We start from the raw sequence: 24,471 nt of genomic DNA on the forward strand, positions 1-24,471 counted from the left end.
GAAACAAAGCCAGAGCCATATCTCAGAATATCTGCTGGCCCCATACAGGTCATAAAAAGGCAGGATTAGTCCAGTGAAACTTATTGCTTGATCACATGAACATAGCCCATAACCATGAATCCCTGTTTATGGTAGTATATTATCTTTGACCTTGAATTTCCCCTATCTGTGCTTGCCAAAATCTTTTGTCATCAATCATAAATAATGACTACAGAAAGCAGAAGAGTGACTAGATAGATTTCCCTTTGTTTAATATTTTTAAAAATCCAAAAAGGAACGTGATCCTAATCATTTTTAAAAAATATTTATTTATTTAGTTAGTTAGTTGCGCCAGGTCCTAGATGCGTCAGGCAGCCTCCTTAGTTGCAGCACGTGGGCTCCTTAGTTGTGGCTCGCCTGCTCCTTAGCTGTGGCATGCGAACTCTTAGTTGTGGCATGCATGTGGGATCCAGTTCCCTGACCAGGGATCAAACCCGGGCCCCCTGCGTTGGGAGCACGGAGTCTTATCCTCTGCGTCACCAGGGAAGTCCCGACCCTAATCGTTTTAAGAATAAAAACTTTCTTCCTTATCATTGAAGTCAGGAAAGACTGGAGGCAGTCTCCAAAAGAATTATGAGACTCCAGATTACATCTGTCTGAGCTGGAGGAGAGGGCCCATGTGGCAGATGTATGACTACTTCTGTGTAGTCTTTTTGTGGGGTCTAATCTCCATAGTCCCTATGGATTATTGTTTCTTATTCATCATTGTGCAATACCAGGAAAATAAAAGAGAATTTGAAGTTTAGACTAAACCTGTTAGAAGTAAGGTCAGTGCTAAGACTCAGAATGGGTATCAGAATTTAGCCTTCTTGCTAATTCTCTAACTTCTGTCTATAAATGGATATTCATTTTTCTAGAGATGCTAGATTTTGCAAAGAATCTGGCCCTCTAGTTAAGCTTTAAAATGCGTGTGTTGGGGGGGAGTGTTGACAGGAACAGAGGAAACTTCTTTTTCATGATCCTCAGAAGTAGACTGAGAAGGAATTAGACCCTTGAATACAAGGAAGTTTTGAAACCTATTTTTATAAATGCTGCGCCATACTTACTAAATGGAGGAAAGGGGAAGGCAGAAAGAAGTGCAAAGCTATATGGCATTCAATGTAGAATGTGCCATTTCATTTTCCATATCTAATAGTATTCAGGGCAATACAAACAAGTTGGCATATAGCCAACTTCAAGTACCCAGCTGAAGTTAAATGTTCCCTAAAAACTGAATAGTGTAAAGCCTTCCTAAGAAATAAACTTCTCACCTATTTCGTATGAACAAATTTCCATAGAAATTCATACTTGATTTTTTTCTATAGCCAACTCCTAGACCATTTCTATTCTGTTTCCTTAAAAATCAAAGAAGTTTTCTGTGCTAGAATAAGGAGCTATTATGAACTATCCACATGTGTCGATAGTCACTTTGTGGTTTCAGGAGACAGGATAGGCAGAAAGGGGCTTGAAAGTGGTCTTGGCTGGCATACTCTGCAGGAGAGAAGCTAACAGAAAACTGACATTTGCCTAGGATTCTGTTATAAGAAATCCATTGTTGGGAATTCTCTGGTGGTCCAATGGTTAGGACTCCTTGCTTCCACTGTAGGGGACCCAGGTTCAATCCCTGGTCAAGGAACTAAGATCCCACAAGCCGCATGGCACGGCCAAAAAGAAATTAAGATAAAGGCTTTTTGTTTTGTTTTGTTTTTGCCGCAGGGCATGCAGGATCTTAGTTCCCTGACCAGGGATCGAACCAGTGCCCCCTGCAGTGGAAGCACGGAATCTTAACCACTGGACCACCGAGGAAGTCCCCTGATAAAGGTTTTTTTGAAAAAAAATAAAAAGAAGAAAGAAATCCATTGTCCATCTGCAATGAAAGGAAATAGATTCTATTCCTGCTGTATTTCCTAGTATATTTCAATGTGAAATATATTCTACAAGATGACACTTCAAAATAGGTGCATACTTTGAAAGGCCTTCTTGAGATTCGGGCATATGAATTACTGGGTCACTGATATGTCTAAAGAGATTTGATTACGGATCTTCACTGAGCGGGTGTCTCTGATTGGTAGTGAGGTGCCTGAACAATTAGGAACCTTGGGTCTTCAAAAAAACCTGTTGATGGGCTTCCCTGGTGGCACAGTGGTTGAGAGTCCGCCTGCCGATGCAGGGGACACGGGTTCGTACCCCGGTCCGGGAAGATCCCACATGCTGTGGAGCGGCTGGGCCCGTGAGCCATGGTCGCTGAGCCTGTGCATCCGGAGCCTGTGCTCCGCGACGGGAGAGGCCACAACAGTGAGAGGCCCGCGTACCACAATAAAAAAAACAAAAAAAAAACAAAAAAAACAAAAACCTGTTGATGGGGAGACTATAAAAGTTTATCAGGGAAATCAAGGGTACAAATCTTAAGTAGTTTCTGGAGCTGTATTCTTGCTTTTTTAATTGGCCTTTGCGTTTCATCTTATGCCCCAAAATGAAAATTATGACTGTTCAGTTTCCCTTTCTAGCTTTTAGCCTTGAAGCTCCATGAGGAAAGAGTCTATGTCTGGTTCATCTCTGTATGTCCCTCAGTCTCTTACACCAAAAGGCACTCCACCAATATTCACCGAATCAAAGGCAAGGATTCAGGTTGATAACATGAAATGAAATTATCCTTTATGGTTTTCTTATGATGTAATCATTTTCTAGACCCTTATTGGAAGAGAACAAAACTTGTGACTTCTACTCTTCATGAGGATGTGCTATCAATTTTCTTGGCAGGCAAAAGTCTTTTCATTCTTATTTCACTTCATTTGCTTGGTTCAACATCATAATTTATGATCACTCAGATACCAGTGATCTCTCCATCCTACTATGTTTCTTTATCTGAAAACTGCTGTCCTCTTACCATTTGTTCCATCATTGAAACTTTGTGTGTGCTCTCACTTGTTGATTATTTTTGTGTGTATTTTTTTTTTTTTTTTTTTGCTGTTCGCTATAAAACCTTTGTGGACAAAGATCTTATTATGTCTCTCTTTGTACCTCCAATCTAGTCCCTTTATGGCAATGATACCAGCTTGTCCAGCTCCCCAATTATGAAGTAATAAAGTGTCTGGCATGAAAGTTATTTAAATTCAGAGTTGAATTTTGATTATTGGTAACTGATGCTTTGCCTTTTCCTTTGCTGGAAATAAGAACCTATTTTTTTATTAATTAATTTATTTATATGTTGGCTGCGTTGGGTCTTTGTTGCTGCGCACGGGCTTTCTTTTTAGTTGCAGGGAGTGCGGGCTTCTCATTGCGGTGGCTTCTCTCGTTGCTGAGCACTGGCTGTAGGCACGTGGGCTTCACAACTAGGCACGCCACAACTCCAGTAGTTGTGGCACTCGGGCTCAGTAGGTGTGGCTCGTGGGCTCTAGAGTGCAGGCTCAGTAGTTGTGGTGCACGGGCTTAGTTGCTCCGAGGCATGTGGGATCTTCCCGGACCAGGGCTCGAACCCGTGTCCCCTGCATTGGCAGGCGGATTCTTAACCACTGCACCACCAGGGAGGTCCCAATAAGAACCTATTTTTTAAGCTTGCTGTCATAGTATCATAGGATAGGAGTTGAAGAGGGGAAAATAGATGGCTGAATATTTGTGCTTTTGATTAGATATCCAAGACTCCCTGAATCTATATAAATTTCCTATCTAAAGTATGCTTCTTTTCAACCTCTTAGTAATACTACCATATTACCCTGTTTCTTTCCATCACAGCACTAATCGCCTCATGAAAGTGTTCTGTTTACTTTATTGTTTCTCCATCCTGTACCTTGTTTGTCTTATTCACTGTTGAATTACTAGCACTTAGCTCAGAGTTTGGTGCGTGTAAGAGCTTGATAATTAATAATAAGAGGCACACTTAGGCTCATGAACATGAATATCTACTTGGAATTTCTAAAGCACTCTTTCCTCCACAAACTGGAGTTGAGGGACACTAAGAGAATCCACCAACACCTCCCCCTCCACCTTCCTCAACTTCCCACTCCCCACCCCAGCTATAGGAGTTTTTGCTCCTTGGATTATGTCTCAGATGGACTTTTGCAGTAAAACAGTGAAGTGGTAGTAAAGACACAAGACTGAATGTGCAGGTTGTCTAGACTTAATTTAATAGCGAATTTAATTTAATAGCGAATATCCAATTTATACCTTGTTTTCAGTGTTCTCAGCTCTAATGCCCTGCTGGGATTGATACTGTATCTAAATTCATAGCACACTGCTTGCCTAGGGCAGCAATAGACCTTTTCTTCTAATTTAAATTAGCTGAAGGCTGGTTGTCCTATATGTGAAAATGTTTTCTTAATATCCTGATCGAACACAGGCCATCCAATTAGGTGAATTATCTTGAAATACTTGCTTTTTATCTACTGACATTTATGATTAGAAAAGCAGTTAAATTTCATTAATGGCATCAATTTGTCCATTATTACAAATTGTTTCCTGCAACCCGAAGAAGCTACTTTTCTTCTCCTTATCTCACATTTAAATTTGAACATACATTGAACATATCTAGTAAAGGAACAATTCTGCAGAATAAGAGTTAGGTTTCTGATAATGTATAACTGATTCACCTTGCCGTACAGCAGAAACTAACACAACACTGTAAAGCAACTATACTCCAATAAAAATTAATTAAAAAAAAAAGAGTTAGGGGCTTCCCTGGTGGCGCAGTGGTTGACCATCCGCCTGCCTGTGCAGGGGACACGGGTTCGTGCCCCGGTCCGGGAAGATCCCGCATGCCGCGGAGCGGCTGGGCCCGTGAGCCATGGCCACTGAGCCTGCGCATCCGGAGCCTGTGCTCCGCAATGAGAGAGGCCACAGCAGTGAGAGGCCCGCGTACCGCAAAAAAAAAAAAAAAAGAGTTAGGTTCTGAAACCCTACGTGCAAATCCCTTTTGCTGCAGTCTCCAGAGGTGATCCCTATTATACAGTTACTTCTTTTTCCATCTGTAGATTATAAAAAATAATTCTGAGTAAAGAGGCTAGGAGAGCATGTATTCACTGGCTGAAATCCCACACAGACAAAGTATTTATCAAGAATCAAGATTTGGGGACTTGCCTGGTGGTCCAGTGGTTAGGACTCCGTGCTTGCACTGCAGGGGTCACAGGTTCGATCCCTGGTCGGGCAACTAATATCCTGCATGCCGTGCGGCTTGGCCAAAAAAAAAACAAAAAAGGACAAGATAAAACATCGTGAAGATTTTTTTTAAAAATCAAGATTTTGTATTTTTAATTATTATATATAATTCTTTTTCTTAAAAGAATCTTCTGCTGACTCAACTTTTCCCGGAAAAATGGGCCATTTCCACCACATGGGGATGAGCATGGGGATGAGCAGTGGGGACGACAACAGTACCATGGCACCTTCTCACCATCACCCGACCTCTTCAGCCTCCCACTCCCATGATCACATGATGATGATGATGGTAAGTGCCACAGGAGAGGCAGCCCAGGCCCTTTCCCACCCACTTGGGGAATAGAAATAATCCAACTTTAGGACTAGAAGATGATTATCTTTAAAGATCAATTTACCAATGAGAAAAAACTAAGGTAGACCTAGAGAAGTCAAGTGATTTGCCCAAGATTATGTGGCAGGTTAATTTCAGAGCCACACCAGAACCAAGATTTCTATGGTTCTTTCCTCAGTATTCCTTTCTGTCAAAATTGACCTTTTTCTGGATTAAGTTCTGGTCTTTTACACTTTGTGCAGAAAAGAGAAAAAGACAAAAGTTGACGGTGGGGACAAAGAAGAATACATGTGGAGAAGTGCCTGTGGTTAATACTATACTATGATGAGGGAGAAAGCCTCCCACTTCAGTGAATGCCTCTTATTACCCAGAACTGCTACTTTTAAATGTTCTAAGCTTCTTGACCTGAAATTCTCATGTAGAAGCTTCAATTGTTTCTAATTGACATGTTTTGGTTTCCTGGCAGCCTATGACCTTCTACTTTGGCTTTAAGAACGTGGAACTATTGTTCTCTGGTTTGGTGATCAATACAGCTGGAGGTGAGTAAGCCATCAGGTTTTGTTTGAAGGTGACACTCACATGAGAGACAGTGACAAAGAATCTGGAAACCCAACACCTCTTCCTGCCATAATTACTGAGTCATTATGGTTATGATCGTAACCATCTTGCTTCCTATTTCCTACCTGGAAGGTAAGGATACACGGTGCTTATTTTGGTCCTACAGTAAACCTCCCTTAAATAGCATGTGTATGTTGTAGAATTTCTGAAACATAATTTAGATACCAGGTAGGAGTCTTTTGCAGACCATTTCCTTTCATCTTTTTCCAGAGTGTTTCCTTGTTTGATAAATTATTGATCTTGGATATAAGACTATAGCCAAAGTTCAAATGACATAAAAAGCATTATATATATACATACCACAAAATAACCCTAGCTTGAAAACTATTAATCAAGTACAATCCTTCCAGTTTACAGATAAATTAAGCTTCAAATAGTGAAATGATTAGCCCTAAATCCCATAAAGTTAGTATGTCAGAGCTAGGACAGGGACCTAGGGCTTCTATTGCTGCCTAATCCAGTGCTCTTTCTAGCTTACCAAACTGGTATACATCATTCCTGACTCTTGGCCCATCTTAGGGGCAGTCCTAGTTTTGGGGTAGCTAATCGCCCATTTTTTGTGTCTATAACGTTGAGTTGGTGTGCCTTAAATTCAAATTGCACAAGTTTAGTAGTCAGGTGGACCACTTTAGGTTACAAGATAAATCTCTGGACCCACAAAATCAATTTGTTTTGGGAAGAAGGGAAGCATTGAATTCAGGTAGTATGTTAAATCAGTTTGACTACATTCGTATTGTTACCAGTGCTTCACAGTGTGAAAGACTTAGATTGAAACGCCCATTCAAGAAATGGTCAGCACTTTAAAATAAGTTGTTTTCTTCCTCTTTTGCATATTCTACATTGTGTGTTTCAGTGTGACAGGCTAATTTAATGACATCAAGCAGCCAGACCAAAAGGTTATTGTTCATTTTTTTGTATCTTAATCAGAAAATGAGTATGATCTGCAGTGGAGGCAGTAATCCTCACTAACGCCATCTTAGTTCTTCTCTTCCATCTGTATGACTGAAGAGGTAACAATATAACATACTCTGAAATTAAGAGTAGAGAGTAGCAGTTTTTCAAAATTCCCTGGCAGTCCAGTGGTTAGGACTTAGTGCTTTCACTGCCGTGCGCCCAGTTTCAATCCCTGGTCGGGGAACTAAGACCCCCACAGGCCACGTGGCATAACCCCCCCCTCAAAAAAAAAGAGTAGCAGTTTTTCTATGTTGTCTTTCTAGCTTGGAGAGCACACCAGCTAATGATTTTGCATGTTTGACATTACCGCCATCTTTTCCCTCCCTACTTAGAAATGGCTGGAGCTTTTGTGGCAGTGTTTCTACTAGCCATGTTCTACGAAGGACTCAAGATAGCCCGAGAGGGCCTCCTGCGCAAGTCACAAGTCAACATTCGGTACAATTCCATGCCTGTCCCAGGACCGAATGGAACCATCCTTATGGAGACCCACAAAACTGTTGGGTAAGAAGATTGAACAGATCCAGATGGAAGTTCTGGAGAGCTGAATTAGCTAAATAGGAAAGCAGCTATTTTATTAGCAACAGCCCTCTTCTTGAGTTAATGATTCTATATGACCTTAATCAAAACTGTTTTTGGGGCTTCCCTGGTGGCGCAGTGGTTGAGAGTCCTCCTGCCGCTGCAGGGGACACGGGTTCGTGCCCCGGTCCGGGAAGATCCCACATGCCGTGGAGCGGCTGGGCCCATGAGCCATGACCGCTGAGCCTGTGTGTCCGGAGGCTGTGCTCCGCAACGGGAGAGGCCACAGCAGTGAGAGGCCCACATACCGCAAAAAAAAAAACAAAAAAAACTGTTTTTGGAGGCTTGGGGTTGTGGGTCATTAGCAGGCCAAAAGAGGAATGATAGGAACCCTTCTGCTAATATGAACATTTATTCCAAATTTTAAGTTTGATCACTTTAGAAAAAGGAAAAGAATCCATATTTTAACATATTAGCCAACATAATAATAAACAAGTTAAGAAATTTCAAGTCAGGGTATAGAAGAATGGCAGAAGCCAATTCATTCCTTTCTATAAAAAGTTGTACCTGCCCAGCTCTAGTCTCATTTTGTTACAATGTAAGACTGTACTAATGTCTGTATTCCACCTAAGAAAGTATATGGATGACTACTGGTTTTTCCCACAGATTGGTAAATGCTTTAAGATTTAGTTATAATAGAAATGTAGGTCTTAAAGCTAAACTGGAATTCAAGGAATCCTGTAGACCGATGTCCTGCTTTCAAGTAAGCACAATATTATTTATTCCAATTGTACCAGTGATTGGGCTTATTGAGGGCCAAACATTGTGACTTAACTAAGGTGAGAGAACTAGTTAGTGACAAAGGGGATAAACAGCCGGGTCTCCTGATCCCTAATTAAAAACTTTCTACTGTACCACCCAACCCTCAATTCTATTTCCAATTTTTTTTTTTTGGCTGCATTGGGTCTTCATTGCTCCACGCTGGCTTTCTCTAGTTGCGGCGAGCAGGGGCTACTCTTTGTTGTGGTGTGCGGGCTTCTCATTGCAGTGGCTTCTCTTGTTGCGGAGCACAGGCTCTAGGCGCACGGGTTTCAGTAGCTGCAGCACGCGGGCTCAGTAGTTGCGGCACGCAGGGCCTAGAGCACGCAGGCTTCAGTAGTTGTGGTGCGTGAGCTCAGTAGTTGTGGCGTGCCTGCTCTAGGGTGCTCGGGCTCCAGTAGTTGTGGCGTGCAGACTCAGTAGTTGCGGCGCACGGGCTTAGTTGCTCCACGGCATGTGGGATCTTCCTGGACCAGGGCTCGAACCCGTGTCCCCTACATAGAGTATGAACTCTGCAAAGGTGGAAGGCCTGAGAAAGTTCAGGCAAATAAGTATGGGAGGGTGTGGGTCATCCCTTTCAGTATCCAAGGTGGAGGTAAGTCAGCTTACTCCTCCTTCCTCTCCCCTCCTCCTGAAGAGCATTCCTTCTGCTGCCATATAATCATATCTGGCCGATGCTTATTAACCTCACAACCCTATCATGTTTCATTTCCAAGGACAATAAACAACCTGCAGAGACACAAGTACCCGTGAGTTGCCAGGGTGGCTATGAGAGAGTCCACCTCAAGCTGAGCTCATGACTACAACTGTTGTCCCTTTCTCCTGATCTGCATGCAGAGCTGCCTGAGCACTCCTGGGGCCCTGACTGTTGTGTCCCTGTTTACTCTCCAGGCAACAGATGCTGAGCTTTCCTCACCTTCTGCAAACAGTGCTGCACATCATCCAGGTGGTCATCAGCTACTTCCTCATGCTCATCTTCATGACCTACAACGGCTACCTCTGCATTGCTGTAGCGGCAGGGGCTGGCATGGGGTACTTTCTCTTCAGCTGGAAGAAGGCAGTGGTAGTGGACATCACAGAACATTGCCATTAACGTCTAACTCTATGGTGTGGCCTTATCGATTGCAGTGGAAAGCAGTTCAAGACTGGAAGACAGGATTCCAATCTTCTCTTCTTGCTCCTTATCTACACACACACACACACACACACACACACACACACACACGCCTGCTCAACAGAGGTTTAGCTTACAGTCTCTGAGCTAAAGTGGTAACCTCCCTGCCTTTTTTCCCTAATGAGCTGAGTTTCCCATTTCTCTTGAGGTGAAGCCACCCATGAGATGTCCTCTCCTCCCCCATTATCTTAGATCCAAGTTATATGTTCTTATCTAATCCAGGTAGCTTTCTATTCGATGGCTTGATTACCTGCTTCCTTTTTTAGTCTTCTGTTCTTTTTTTTTTTTTAACAGTTTGCGAATTTGGTGGGTTTTTCCTGGGTCAGTGATGGAAATGGATTAACTTTAGCCAGGATTGATGGCAGGTGAGGAAGGGTCTTGCCCAGCTAAGCCCAGAACCCAAACTTAACATTTAAAAGTACGTTCTAGTCTTTGGGCTCAATGAGTGGGAGACAGATTGTGCCTTTCCGTAGGTGTGACGTGTTGAACTGAAATCTCTGTAGGGGGCAGAGAGGTGGTTTGAAACTGTATAAATACAGGCCCAGACCTTGCAGGAGTGTGCATTCTTGGGAGGCTGACTCATCAACTTGTGTTCCCACTTAACATTTTGATTAGATTGAACTTGTCAATCAAAAAAAAGATGACAATCAATTTGAGAAAATAGATATTTTTAAATGAAACCACTGACATTTTACTTTGACTTGGTACCTTCGTATGTCACAGCTGAAGTAAGCGTTTAAATAATTTTCTCCCATTATTGTTTTCATGTGTCTGCCTCTAAACCAGTGGTTTTCAAGCTTCAGCATGCATCAGAATCACCTGGAGAGCTTGTTAAAGCCCTGATTGCTGGGCCTCCACCCAGAGCCCCCAAATTGCTATTTTTAACAAGCTCCCAGGTGATGCTCCTACTGATGATCAGGGGACCACACTTTGAGCATCTCTGCTTTAAACTGAGGGAGTATCACCTGGTGGGTGAGCTACCTGGTACTGGGCACAGGAATTTGACTTGTTATTAGTTGGTGGTGTTTCTGGGCTTAACTCATGTACTAAATGCTGCTGGTCAATACTTAATCATTCCACAAACATTTATTCAGCCCCAACTGTGTTTTTGTGCCCAGGCACACAAGCACAAAGGGCTGTAGCCAAAGTAACTTTTATTATCATGTATGAAATCACTAGTCCTTATTCTTAAAGATCTGTAATTTCTTGGAAATGGCTTGAAGGTTGAGAATCTTTGATCTGCAATGTAAATCAGCCAGTCATGGGTTGGAGGGGCAAAAGCCCAGCCCTCTCTTTGGAGAGGCCTAGGGTGTGGTCGACTGATGGGCATCCATGCCCACACCAGGCAGATCCTCACTCTCTGCATGACCATCTTTGTTACTCTCGGGGGGACTTAATTAGATCACAAGTGGCCAAAAATACTTTCCTCAGTAAGAATCACATTGGATTTTTATTCTGTTGTTAGTCTATGCCGCAGTCTTGTTCCCAGTCCAACCTACCTCTGTAAAGTGACTCTTCCTGTGCTGGTATATTAAATCCTGCCCTCCTTGGTGCTAGACTCCAGTTGTGCCTCAGGGCAGGAGAGACAAAACACAGCTATCCTGTTGGCCTCTTGTGGTTTTGAAGTTTGTACTTTCTTTGTTGGTGCCAGTTAAATATTGGAGGGCGAGAAATGTGTACTTCCGTGGCTTTGAACCAAGAGAGGGTTATGAGCTTACTGGATCGAGGTTAAAATCTAAGAACCAACATTTTATGTTTTTCCCTCATTCCAACCCCTTGTAGTGCTGATACTTAGCATAAGTAAAGGGAATGACAGGTACTAATAAAAATCCAACATTAAGGTACAAATAGCCTGTTATTGCCTCAGAAGCCAAGGAATAATAAAACCCTGAGAAATCAATGTTTAGTAGTGACCCGGGTACTCTCTAGAAATCTTGACATGATCTGTTATAAAATACTCTTTCAGGAACAGGACCTTATCAGTAAGGTAAGAAAAATCAAGGCCAGTTTAGACAAAATGCTGTGAATTTCAAACTCTCAGAGAGAAACATCAGTTTGGGATAAGTCTTCGGGTATTCAAGATAGAGTCTCATGAAAAACCTGAATTGTAGTGATCTTGAGCTAGGTTGCCAAAGGAAGAAACTAGCGAGGAAAAGAAGAAAAGTAAAGCTTAAATTCTATCTTTCTTGAGCTCTTGGATTGTGATAATATAATGATCTTGTTGACTTTCATTTCTGTAACCCTGTTCATTTAGAATTTAGTGCCTGACTTCTTTGTTCCTTTTGAATCCAAATTTCTCTTCCTCCTGTTCACAACTAGAAGCTGTATCCCCATATCTTTGGCCCCTTATTCTGCTCTCCTTTTCCCTTTCTTTCAGTTTTTTATCCCATGTGTCTGGTTTATTAAATCTCCCTCACCCTCCTGATGCAGTGGATAATGCTGTGCAGTAGATGTGGATATAGATACCAGCCAGAAGTTTTAAAACTTGATAGAGACCCTAGGCACACTTTGAGGAGCAATTGTCCCACTGGAATTTCTATAAGGCTGAGTAAGGGGCTACCTGGTACCATCCACAAAGTTACAGCATCTTAGGTGCCGTCTCCAGTCTATGCTGGAAGAACACTCAGCCCCACACTGCCCACAAACAGAGTCCTCTCTGTCCACCAGGGAATTAGAGATGAAGGTTTCTTCACTACTTCTATGGTAGGGTTGTCTGGAATTCCCTTTTAGGCTGTGGGGTACTGGTTTTGGGTTCTAGCCACAGGGGTTCCTTGTAGAAGCTGGAAAGGGAGTTAGCAGGGAGTACACTTTCATGTCATTTAATGTTGATCCTGCCCTCTCCAGCTGCTTCCTTCAGAAGATACACCTAAAGATACAGAGTCTGCATTTGATATAATGCCTTAATCATTGGGTCTACAATTAATGTTGACTGTTTTAGATTGTAAGCTCCTGGAGGGCAGTATTGCTGTAGTAGGAATGTTTTAACAGTGTCATGTGCAAAAGAACAAATAAATATTTTGATTTTGTGATTCTATGCATGTCTTCTACCCAGAGTGACATCAGAATAAGTGGTCTCATCATTGTCCACATGGAGTCTGGTCATTATCATCGGTTTTTAAGATGTCCACCTTTTAGGTGGCGTGATCCCTTTATGTTTTCATCTCACTCTCCTCCTACTCTCCTACTCTACATGACAAGCCTTGTACATGCCAGAAGATCTACATGACCTTTTGCACAGGATACAGGGTCTTCATGAAGCTGCAGTATCTCAGTATACCAAGGATTCCTGAATTTAAAAGTGAACTTGTCATATGATCGCTTCCCTGTGTTTCTGCTGTCAGGCGAGAGGCTAGGAATTGGCCCTGCCTGTCCGCTTTGTGCCAGAATGGTGGTGTTTTGTCCCTTTCCTGTTGGCCCCAAGACGGGCATCTTGCCATTCAGCACCACTCCTAGACTGTAGTGTGATGAGCATGGGCTTTGGAGTCAGGTACACCTGGCTTTGACTCCTAGCTCCACCACTTACTAGAAGTGTGACCTTAGGCAAGTTATTTTAATAATCCCTAAGCCTTAGTTTTCTCATTTATAAAAAGGCAATAATAGTACCTATTTTAATTAATCTCCTGATTATTGTCACTCCAGCTTTCAGGAAAATGAAAGGTATGTGCTTCTGGCTCCAGTTGGTATCTCTTGACCATCTTCTTGGGTTTGGGCAACCCAGAAATGAACACTAGGACCTAAGAAATAAAAAATCAATACATGTGATTTCAGTGGTGTCAAAAAAGATTTACAGGGAATTCCCTGGTGGTCCAGTAGTTAGGACTCTGCGCTTCCAGTGCAGGGGGCACAGGTTCGATCCCTGGTTGAGGAACTAAGATCCCACGTGCCACGTGCCACGGCCAAAAAAATAAAACAATTTATAGCTGCTCAGATTTATTACTAATCTGGTAATTGCCTCATTCTTTATAAATAAAATAGCATGGATATTTCCTGAGAACTGAAACAGCAACCTCCCACTCTACCCCGAGGGAGTGAGACCTACTAGTGGGAGACCAGGAAAGCAGTGTAGCAAGGTTTAGAAGCACAGGTTCAAAAATCATTCTGCCCAGGTTCAAATCTCAGCTCTATCCCTTAACAGCTGAGGATTAGTTTTGCCTTTATAAAATTAGGTAAAAGTACTCACCTCGTAAGAGTTAAAGATTAAATGAGATAATCTAAAAAAATTTTTAAATAAAAAATAAATGAGAGAATCTGCATAAAGCACTTGGTACAGTGTCTTCCACCCAGACTCCTCTTGAGTATTGGTATCAGGAGGCACCATGGTTTCATGCTTCTGTGCCTGTTCATGCTGGGAAGTCACAGTGACATGTTGAAGCAGTCTTATTTGATCCTTTTCTTTTTTCTTTTGCCCTTCCAGACTGAATTTTGTAGGATTCAAAATAATCAAACTCAATTTCCTTATCTGGAGCCCATTCTTGCTGTGTTTTCAAGGTTGAATGGAAGGTCCCAGATAAAACTGGAAGAACAGGTTTTGTAAGAATGGTTGGAGGAAGAAGGGAAACTATACATCCTCTATTCCTGCCTCTCTCCCACATTCTTATTTCGCAGACTTAAACTGCCCCAGAAAGGCTGGGTAAAATCCTGCTAACAGGTCTCTTTGGAACTGATGATTCCAGAGGTTCTTGCTACCACAGTTAGCAGTTCCCAGCAGTTGAATTAAAGAGTGAGAACAATAAGACATGATTCTAAATTGGCCTCTGAGGTGCCTCGCAGATTGGCTCGTCAGAAAAACTTAGGCGATTTGGGAAAGGAAAGAAAACTGGAATGACGGTAATACTGATACTCCACTGCCTGTCCTCCCAAAATTACACCCAAACTGGTTACAAAGCCATTGTGTAAAGATACTGGAAGTCCACAACTTGATCGTGTTTATACAAAGTCATGAGAATCTAATCTCCACAAGGGCAGGGATCTTTGATTTGTTCACTGATGTTACCAAGTGCCTAGAATGGTACCTGGCACTCTCAATAAATACTTGTTGAATAAACGAGTTAAACAAAAATTAGTGACAGGGATCAACTGGAAGTGTTCTGTTTAGGGTCTTTTAATAAAGATGGGAAAAATGATGTAGCAATTTAACGGTGCTATTATACTTCATTAAGGATGTCGCACACTTTTCCAAAAATATATTTATTTTTAAAAACAAAAATCAGACAAGTTTTATCGAGTCAGATTTTCCAGAGACAAACCACAGTTTGAATTTCAGCTTTCGGAGTGAAAGTTAAGCATCAGCAATCTCATGCAGAAGTATCTCTCTCTGCAGGACGTAAAATATCCGGCTTGACTGCAAGCACTCAATTCTCTAAATCTTGTTTGTATTTCTGCCATCATTTTACTCCATTCCAGGGTTCTGCACACAAGATAATCCACCTCTAAAATTCAAAACTTCCAAATTGAGATGAACGATTGTTGGGCTTGGGTTGGGGTTTATAACCAATTCGATCATTAATCATTTGTTCCCTGCCCTTGGGGTCACTGCCGAGCCCAATGGCACCTTCTCCATCACTGCCTCCTACAACATCCACATCTTCCTTTTGTTTCTTACGGGTCTGAAAGTATAAAAGTTTTAGTATTAAGGCAATATTCTATTCATTAACAAACATTTATTTAGCATCTACCATGTATTAGGCACAGGGTAAAGGATAGGGTTTGGGTGTACAGAACAATAAACTGAAATCCTAGGTTTAGATGGTTAGGGGCACAAGGGGGATACGGATATAGCGATAAAAGATGTAACCCCTACCCGCCAGGATGTCACAGTCTAATAGGGAAACAGGTAAATAGACCATTACAACACAGGGTGATCAGGGCTATGACACAGGAATGTCCACACAAGAGATGGAAAAATAAAGCGACCAGTAAAACAATAACCACCAGAAATTAACAGCTTAGCTGACACCATGAGATTAAATGTAATGCAGGAAAAGAAGGTTTTGTGCTATCTTATCATGAGGCCTGATTTGGGGAATTCATTGTTTTCAGATAAAAGGTTTGGCTCTTAAGCCACAAGTAACTGCAGAATTCACAAAGTCTGTCTCAGTTTGCTCATTTTCAAAGAGAAAAACTAACACCCCACAACTACCACTACCTGAGAGTTCCTTACCAGAAGAATGGCTCCACTACACTAATCCCTGGAATCACTGCTATTCTTCACCACTTACTGCTGAACCGTGAGCATTTAAATGCCAGCGTCAAAGTATTATAGTGAATAAGTGAGGTATTACTTTTTATATATATACAAACATAATGACCTTCCTGAGTTACTCTCGAGGCTACATTACCCAATAAATAACATTAGAAAGTTCTCCCCAAACACCTTTGTGAAAACAAGTTCTAAAAGGCACAGGATGATATCGTTTCATCTTATAAGCCATGAGAAAGTTGGAATATCCAAGTAGGGTGAAATCATTTAAAAGGCTTCCCACTATGAACAACTGCTGACTGTTTCAAAATCCAGAGTCGGGCTTCCCTGGTGGCGCAGTGGTTGGGAGTCCGCCTGCCGATGTAGGGGACACGGGTTCGTGTCCCGGTCCAGAAGGATCCCACATGCCGTGGAGCGGCTGGGCCCGTGAGCCATGGATGCTGAGCCTGCGCGTCCGGAGCCTGTTGCTCCGCGGCGGGAGAGGCCACAGCAGTGACAGGCCCGTGTACCGCAAAAAAAAAAAAAAAAAAGTCCAGAGTCAGGGCTTCCCTGGTGGCTCAGCAGTTAAGAATCCGCCTGCCAATGAAGGGGACACAGGTTCAAGCCCTGGTCCGGGAAGATCCCACATGCCAAGGAGCAACTAAGCCCATGTGCCACAACTACTGAGCCTGCGCTCTAGAGCCCGTGAGCCACAACTACTGAGCCCACGTGCCACAACTACTGAAGCCCATGCGCCTAGAGCCCATGCTCCACAACAAGAGAAGCCACCACAATGAGAATCCCGTGCACGCAAGAAAGAGGAGCCCCAGCTCGCCGCAGCTAGAGAAAGCCCATGCGCAGCAACGAAGACCCAACGCAGCCAAAAAAAATAATAATAATAACCAGAGTCATCAAAATGTAATCAAACTAATTTCAGTAACAAATGAAATACCAGTTTTCTACTGTTTTTATTTTAGTGCAGGGCAAAAACTATCCCTCTCTCCTAAGTTGCTCTAAAATGGGTGAAACCCATTGGATAACTGCCTTTAGTAGAAAGACTAAAAACAACAAAAATACCTAGGAATAAATTTATACCTAGAAATAAATTTAACTAAGAAGGTGAAAAGACCTGTACACTTAAAACTATGAGATATTGTTGAAAGAAATTGAAGAAGATACAAAGGAATGAAAAGGTATTCCATGCTCATGGATAGGAAGATTTAACAGTTAAAATGTCTATAACTACCTAAAGCAATCTACAGATTCAATGCAATCCCCATCAAAATCCCAACAACATTTTTCACAGATATAGAACAAAAGTTCCTAAAATTTGTATGGGACCACAGAAAACCCTGAGTAGCCAAAGCAATCTTGGAAAAAAAAAAACCAGAGCTGAAGGTATCACAGTCCCTGATTTCAAATTATACTACAAAGCCACAGTAATCAAAACAGCATGGTAGGGCTTCCCTGGTGGCGCAGTGGTTGAGAGTCCGCCTGCTGATGCAGGGGACGCGGGTTCGTGCCCCGGTCCGGGAAGATCCCACATGCCGCGAAGCGGCTGGGCCCGTGAGCCATGGCCGCTGAGCCTGCGCGTCCAGAGCCTGTGCTCCACAACGGGAGAGGCCACAACAGTGAGAGGTCCGTGTACCACAAAAAAAAAAAACCCAAAAAACAGCATGGTATTAGCAGAAAAAGAGACACACAGATCAATGGAACAGAACTGAGAGCCCAGAAATAAACCCTCACACGTATGGATAATAGATTTATGACAAAGTAGCAAAGAACATACAATGGAGAAAGGACAGTCTCTTTAATAAATGCTGTTGAGAAAACTGAACAGCCACATGCAAAACAATGAAGCTAGACCACTATCTTACACCATACACAAAAATTAACTCAAAATGGATTAAAGACTTGAATGTAAGACCTGAAACCATAAAACTCCTAGGAGAAAACATAGGCAGTATGCTATTTGACATTGGTCTTAGCAGTATCTTTCTGAGTATGTCTCCTCAGGCAAGGGGAACAAAAGCAAAAATAAACAAATGGGACTATATCAAACTAAAAAGCTTCTGCTCAGCAAAGGAAACCATCAACAAAATGAAAAGACAGCCTAACAAATGGGAAAAGATATTTGCAAACAATTTATCTGATAAGGGGTTAATACCCAAAATATCTAAAGAATTCATACAACTCAACAACAAAAAAACAGACAACCCAAGAATCTGAATAACCATTTTTCCAAAGAAGACATACAGATGGCCAACAGGCATATGAAAAGATGTTCAACATCACTAATTATCAGGGAAATGCAAATCAGAACCACAATGAAATATCATCTCATGCCTATTAGAATGGCTATTATCAAAAAGACAAGAAATAATAAGTGTTGGAGAGGATGTGGAGAAAAGGAAATCCTCACACACTGTTGGTGAGAATGTAAACTGGTGCAGCCACTATGGAAAACTGTATGGAGATTTCTCAAAAAATAAAGAGTAGAACTACCATATGATCCAGCAATTCCACTCCTGGGTATATATCCAAAGAAAACACTAATTCAAAAGGGTAAGTGCACCACCATGTTTATCGCAGCATTATTTACAATAGCCAACATATGGAAACGTAAGTGTCCCTTGACAGATGAATGGATAAAGAAAATGTGGTGTATATATATACACACACACACATACACACAATGGAATACTACTCAGTCATAAAAATTACTTCAATTAAAAAAAAAAAGTAACTCAATAGTGAGCTGACTCTGCAGAGTCAAAGTTCAGTATAAGACTAACACTTTATGAGACTCATTACAACTGAAGTGTGAGCCATAAAGGGCACTTCAGGAAAAGAGCAGAGTGTGCATAGGCACTGAGATTAAAGATAGCTCAGCAGTGGAAGATAAAGTGGAGAGATGACCAAGGACCAGATCACAAAGGGCCTTACATGCCATCCTAAGGAATTTGGACTTTATTCTGAAGGCCAATAAAAGAATTTAAGTCTTGTCAATGGACATCTAATACCGTGGCATAAGGCTATACTTAAAAATACATATTGGGGCTTCCCTGGAGGCGCAGTGGTTAAGAATCCACCTGCCAATGCAGGGGACACAAGTTCGAGCCCTGGTCCGGGAGGATCCTACGCCGTGGAGCAACTAGGCCCGTGTGCCACAACTACTGAGCCCATGCTCTAGAGTCCACGAGCCACGACTACTGAGTCCACGAGCCATGACTACTGAGCCCACGTGCCACAACTACTGAAGCCCGCGCGCCTGGAGCCTGTGCTCTGCAACAAGAGAGCCCACCACAGTGAGAAGCCCACGCACCGCTTCTCACTGTGGTCCCTGCTTGCCGCAACTAGAGAAAGCCCGTGCGCAGCAACAAAGACCCAGTGCAGCCAAAAGTTAATTAATTAATTAATTAATTTTAAAAAATACATATTGAACTCCTACTATGTACTAGATGCTGGGAACTCAACGGTGGAGAAGACAGACATGATTTCTACAATCAGGGTTCCTAATGTAAATGATTTTACAATAAACAAACAAATCATTATAATTTATAATAAGTGCTATGAAATAAAAGAATAAAGCGCTTTGAGAGACCCTAATGAGATGGAGGCAGCATGGGTAGGAATGATACACCTAAGTTGGATAGGGTCAGAAGAGGCCTTTCAGACTGAGGAAGTGACATTCAAACTGAGACATGAAGAAACAGGAAGCACTCCAGGCAGAGGAAAATAATATGTGCAAAGGCCATGAGTTATAAATAGTTTGGCATATTCAAGGAAATAAAAGAAAACCAATGTGCCTAGGGTACAGAGGGCAAGGCAAAGAGTGACAGAAGGTGAAAGAACATTTAAAAGCTTGTAGGCCATGATAAGGAACTGAGGTTTTATTCCAAGTGCAGGAAACCACTGAGGAGTTTTAAGCATGAGAATGACATGATCTGAAATTTTTTAAAGATCATTCTAGACACCTGATGGAGAATGGATTGAAGACACAAAAATGGAAGTAGAGAGACAACTTGGGATGCTACTGAAATTGTACAGAGTGAGTTGATGGTTATTTGGACTAGGGTTCTAATGGTGGAGATGAAAAGGTATGGGTTGATTCTAGAAATATTCTGGAGGTAGAGCCGGAGGATTTATGGACAGATTGAATACAAAAGGTGAGGGAAAGGGAGAACTCAAGATTGACTCTTAGGTTTCTGGCTTGAGCAACTACTTAGATATTGACATAGGGAACTCTGAGGTGAAACTGGTTTGAGGAAGAAATCAAGAGTTTTTTGTTTTAACATGTTAAGTATGGTTTGCTGAATAATGACCTCCAAAGCTATCAGGTCCTAATCCTTGGATACTGTAATTGTTGCCCTGTATGTGAAAAGGGTCTTTGCAGATGTGATTAAATTAAGGATGGTGTGATGGGGACATTATCCCGGATTATCTGGGTGGGCCCTTAATGCCAGCACAGGTATCCTTATAAGAGGGGGCAGAGGGAGACTTCACAGACAGAAGAGGAGAAGGCAATGTGATCACGGAGGCAGACACTGGAGTGATATGGCCACAAGTCAAGGAATGCCAGCAGCCACCAAATACTGCAATAGTCAAGGAATAGATTCTTCCCTAGAGCCTCTGGAGGGAGCGTGGTCCTGCTGACACCCTGATTTTGGATCAGTGATACCGATTTCAGATTTCTGGTCTACAGAACTGTGAAAGCATAAATTTCTGTTGCTTTAAACCACCAAGTTTGTGGTAATTTGTTACAGCAGCCACAGGAAACTAATATATTATGCTTAAGATGCCTGTAAAGCATCCAAATAGAGATTCCGAATAAGCTGTTGGTATAAGAATCTGGAGTCCAAAAGTTAGAGTTATTGTTTTAAATATTCCTAACGGTTTGAAAGTTGCACTCTTACCTCCAGGTCCTTTCGAATGCTTTCAAACTCCTCAATGTCATCAAGCTTCAGCTCCAGACGGGTTGGTTTTCGTCTCAGCATAATGAAACCAACACTAAGGGACAGACCCAGTGAACTATCAGCTGTTAAAAATGGCAGAGAGGAGGAAAAATTGGAAGGGATAAATCTCAGCTACAAATATGTTCAATTTGTAAGCATGCACACTAAACGAATGGTGATACAAAAGACTCATTTGGATCCACACGTTGACTTCTAAGTCTTTAAGTGTATAATTATTACAATTTTATTACGTGATGGAGATTGACCACTCTGTAATTCCCAAAAGCTTTCTTCCAGAACTTAAAATAGCAAGGTGCCTGTAAAAGAGGATTCTAGGCAACAATCACTTTAATCTCATGCTCCATTCACAAAGAAATATTCTAGCTAAGAGAATAAAGTTAAAATATCACATTTTAATTTGGTACAGTTAGTAGGAGAGTATACAAACCATTAAATTTGATCAACAACAGTACGTGGGAATTATGAGAGATTTGTGATCACTCCCGAAAGCTAAAATCAGTTTACTAAGTCTTATGAAAACTCCCTCTAACTCACCAATTCACAGGGTTATCCTCAGGGTCTAAATAGGTCCTAAATGGATAGGTCATTCATTAAACAAACAGTTCTTATGCTCCAGCTACAGAGTTAAGAGGCATAGTCACAGTCTGTGGGGAAAACAAACACAAAAATGGAAAATTGCAGTATACTGTAATAAGAACTCTGATGTGAGTAATGCAATGGCATCACACAGACACGCAATCCAGTGGGGTGAACAGGGATGTGGAAGACTTCCTAGAGGAGATGATGTCTTAGTTGCCTTGTGAAGGGCAGGCAGAGAGGATTAAAGGCATCCCAGGCAGAGAGAACAAGTACGCACAGAAGCTCAAGAGAACACTCTAGAATCTGAAAACCCAAAGTAATGCTTATGCTTTAAAAAAAAAAAAAAAAAAGAAGAAGAGCTGGGGTTTTTTTGTTTTGTTTTGTTTTTTGCAGTACGCGGGCCTCTCACTGTTGTGGCCTCTCCCGCTGCGGAACACAGGCTCCGGACGCGCAGGCTCAGCAGCCATGGCTCACGGGCCCAGCCGCTCCGCGGCATGTGGGAGGGATCCTCCCGGACCGGGGCATGAACCCGCGTCCCCTGCATCGGCAGGTGGACTCTCAACCACTGCGCCACCAGGGAAGCCCAGAGCTGGGTTTTTTTAGAAGAAAATAAAACTCCCCAGCTGAATTTAAAAGCTGCTGAAGGCATCATCTTTATATTTTCACAGCATCCAGTAGAGAATGTCTGCAATAACCAGCCATTAAATGTTCTGTTGAATAAACTGGCTACACTCTTCTTCCACTGCAGGGGGCACGGGTTTGATCCCTCTCCAGGGAACTAAGATCCCACATGCCGCAGCAGAGCAACCAAAAACAAAAGTCAGCCTCCTGTGAAAATTATATATAGGTCACATGGTGAGGATTAAATGAAAATGATGTAAGTGAAGGCTCCTTTAAAATATGTACAGATATAAATTATTATTACATGTATCTAGGATATAGCTAGGGACTGTGAAGTATACAAAGGAAGAAATGTCTCCTCCTTCTACCACGAAGCTTGGGACAGATACAAGTGATGTTATCAACACGAAACAATGACACATTACATTTCAAATTGCTTTGTACTAAATCAGATACTATCTTTTTTTTCTTTTATTATTTTTTTATTGGAGTATAATTGCTTTACAATGTTGTGTTAGTTTCTGCCGCACAGAGAAGTGAATCAGCCATACGCATACACATATCCCCTCCCTCTTAGACCTCCCTCCCCCCCATCCACCCAACTAGGCCATCACAGAGCACGGAACTGAGCTCCCTGTGCTATACAGCAGGTTCCCACTAGCTATCTATTTTACACATGGTACTGTATTTATGTCAAACCTAACCTCTCAATTCATCCCACCCTCCCCTTCCCCCCCATGTCCACACGTCCGTTCTCTACGTTTGCCTTTCTATTCTTGCCCTGCAAATAGGTTCATCTGTACCATTTTTCTAGCTTCCACGTATATGCGTTAATATACAATATTTGTTTTTCTCTTTCTGACTTACTTCACTCTGTATGACAGACTCTAGGTCCATCCACATCTCTACAAATAACCCAATTTCATTTCTTTTTATGGCCGAGTAATATTCCATTATATATATGTACAACATCTTCTTTATCCATTCATCTGTCGATGGACATATAGGTTGTTTCCATGTCCTGGCTATGGTAAATAGTGCTGCACTGTTGGTGAGAATGTAAATTGATACAGATACTATCTTGATTCCAAAGTAGACAAAAGGTAGAGGAAGCCAAGTTCCAAGGGGGGAGAATGCTTAAAAGAAAAAACAGGGACTTCCCTCGTGGCACAGTGGTTAAGAATCTGCCTGCCAATGCAGGGGACAAGGGTTCGATCCCTGGTCCGGGAAGATCCCACATGCCGCGGAGCAACTAAACCGGTGCGCCACAACTACTGAGCCCACGTGTCACAACAACTGAAGTCCACGCGCCTAGTGCCTGAGCTCCGCAACAAGAGAAGCCACCGCAATGAGAAGCCCACGCACCACAACGAAAAGTAGCCCCTGCTCGCCGCAACTAGAGAAAGCCCACCCAGCAACGAAGACCCAACGCAGCCAAAAAATAATTAATTATTTTTAAAAAGGGAAAAGAAAAAACAACTGTGATACATTTTAACTTTTCTGCAAACTATGAAAAGATCGCCACTAGGGAGCAGTACAGAGTAATGGGTAAAAGTGCTTGTTCTGGAGGCGAAAGGGCAGAGGGCGCAGATTCTAATCCCATCGCCACTGCTCTTGGACCATCAGCTTCACCTTTCACTAGATCTTGGTTTCCTCGTCTGTACCTGTACTCTATTGTTGTATGGACTGAATGTCGTATTGCAGCGTAAATTCCTGTAACATAACCTGGCATTTAGTAAACGCTCAATAAACAGGCATTATTATTGTAATTGTCCTCGGGGAGGGTAGGGGGCTCTGTCCAGCTCGGGAAACACCAATATTTTGACCATCTCCACCCCCGACACGGGGACAAAACCTTGTCTTGTCCATCTCTGATGCCCCAGCACCCAGCGCACACAGGGCTAGCGTGCAGTTTACCTGACGCCTCACATTCATCATCTCACTCTGAGTAAGATAGACCGGGCTGAAGACAGCAAAAGCAGGCCTTGGCTCCTCCGCCAGGTCTTTATTTTCCTTTGGCGCTAGAGGGCTCTTCGAACTTATTCTCTCGCCACTGCCCAAATCCACCGAAAACCCACCCAGCTCAGAAGAAACCGCCGAGAGAACTTCCTGACAGCGGGAGAGAATAGCACTCCTTCCGCAGTTCCAAGGCCGCACTCGCTGGTCCAGAGCGAGGGTTTCCATGGCAACACGGTCCTTCGCTCCCGTAGGACTTAAAGCCCCTCGCAGGGCCCGGAGCAACAGCAGGCCCCGGAAGCCGTCTATTCACTCCCCGAGTTCAGTCCGTAGCCGCGCGACTCGCCGCACCTACCTCTTTTCAGACCTGTTCAGCCCCTTCCCGGAACCTCGGCGCTCACCCCGAATCTCCGGCTAAGCCAACTGGACTACACTTCCCAGACTGCTCTGAGTCTCTCTCCTCGCAGAACCCCGTCCTCCGCGTGCTTTTCTCGGAGGCTCCACGGAACAAACCACTCGACGCGCCCAGACTCTTTCCTACTACGATTCCCATCATGCTCCACGCCGCGCAGGACTCTAC

The 24,471-nt window shown here is 42.7% G+C and overlaps 2 protein-coding genes across 6 annotated transcripts in view; one reads left to right on the forward strand and one right to left on the reverse strand.

Annotated features, from left to right (window-relative positions):
• The window catches only part of SLC31A1 (solute carrier family 31 member 1), a 29,722-nt gene extending 17,107 nt beyond the window's left edge, over nt 1-12,615 (forward strand). For both annotated transcript variants that reach the window (XM_081238291.1, XM_081238292.1), the window contains 4 exons: nt 5,295-5,458; nt 5,967-6,039; nt 7,405-7,573; nt 9,299-12,615. In XM_081238291.1, coding sequence (XP_081094417.1) covers nt 5,327-5,458; nt 5,967-6,039; nt 7,405-7,573; nt 9,299-9,500 — 576 coding nt within the window. In that variant the 5' untranslated portion in view covers nt 5,295-5,326 and the 3' untranslated portion in view covers nt 9,501-12,615. The remainder of the gene's footprint in view (nt 1-5,294; nt 5,459-5,966; nt 6,040-7,404; nt 7,574-9,298) is intronic.
• A 2,137-nt stretch (nt 12,616-14,752) lies between these two features.
• On the reverse strand, nt 14,753-24,451 carry CDC26 (cell division cycle 26). 4 transcript variants are annotated; one of them, XM_081237426.1, is made up of 4 exons: nt 24,247-24,451; nt 21,270-21,379; nt 20,676-20,769; nt 14,753-15,187 (listed from the first exon to the last, which is right to left on the reverse strand). In XM_081237426.1, the coding sequence occupies exons 2-4, from the start codon at nt 21,320-21,322 to the stop codon at nt 15,011-15,013; spliced, it is 324 nt and encodes a 107-aa protein (XP_081093552.1). In that variant the 5' UTR covers nt 21,323-21,379; nt 24,247-24,451; the 3' UTR covers nt 14,753-15,010. The 4 variants fall into 4 exon arrangements, with proteins under 4 accessions (XP_081093552.1, XP_081093555.1, XP_081093554.1 ...); XM_081237429.1 differs by having other exon boundaries at nt 20,676-20,797; nt 24,247-24,449; XM_081237428.1 differs by lacking the exon at nt 24,247-24,451 and adding an exon at nt 24,014-24,218.
• Between the last annotated feature and the right edge of the window lie 20 nt (nt 24,452-24,471).

Source organism: Mesoplodon bidens, assembly GCF_964165515.1.
Source record: "Mesoplodon bidens genome assembly, chromosome: 6".
Classification (NCBI taxonomy): domain Eukaryota; kingdom Metazoa; phylum Chordata; class Mammalia; order Artiodactyla; family Ziphiidae; genus Mesoplodon; species Mesoplodon bidens.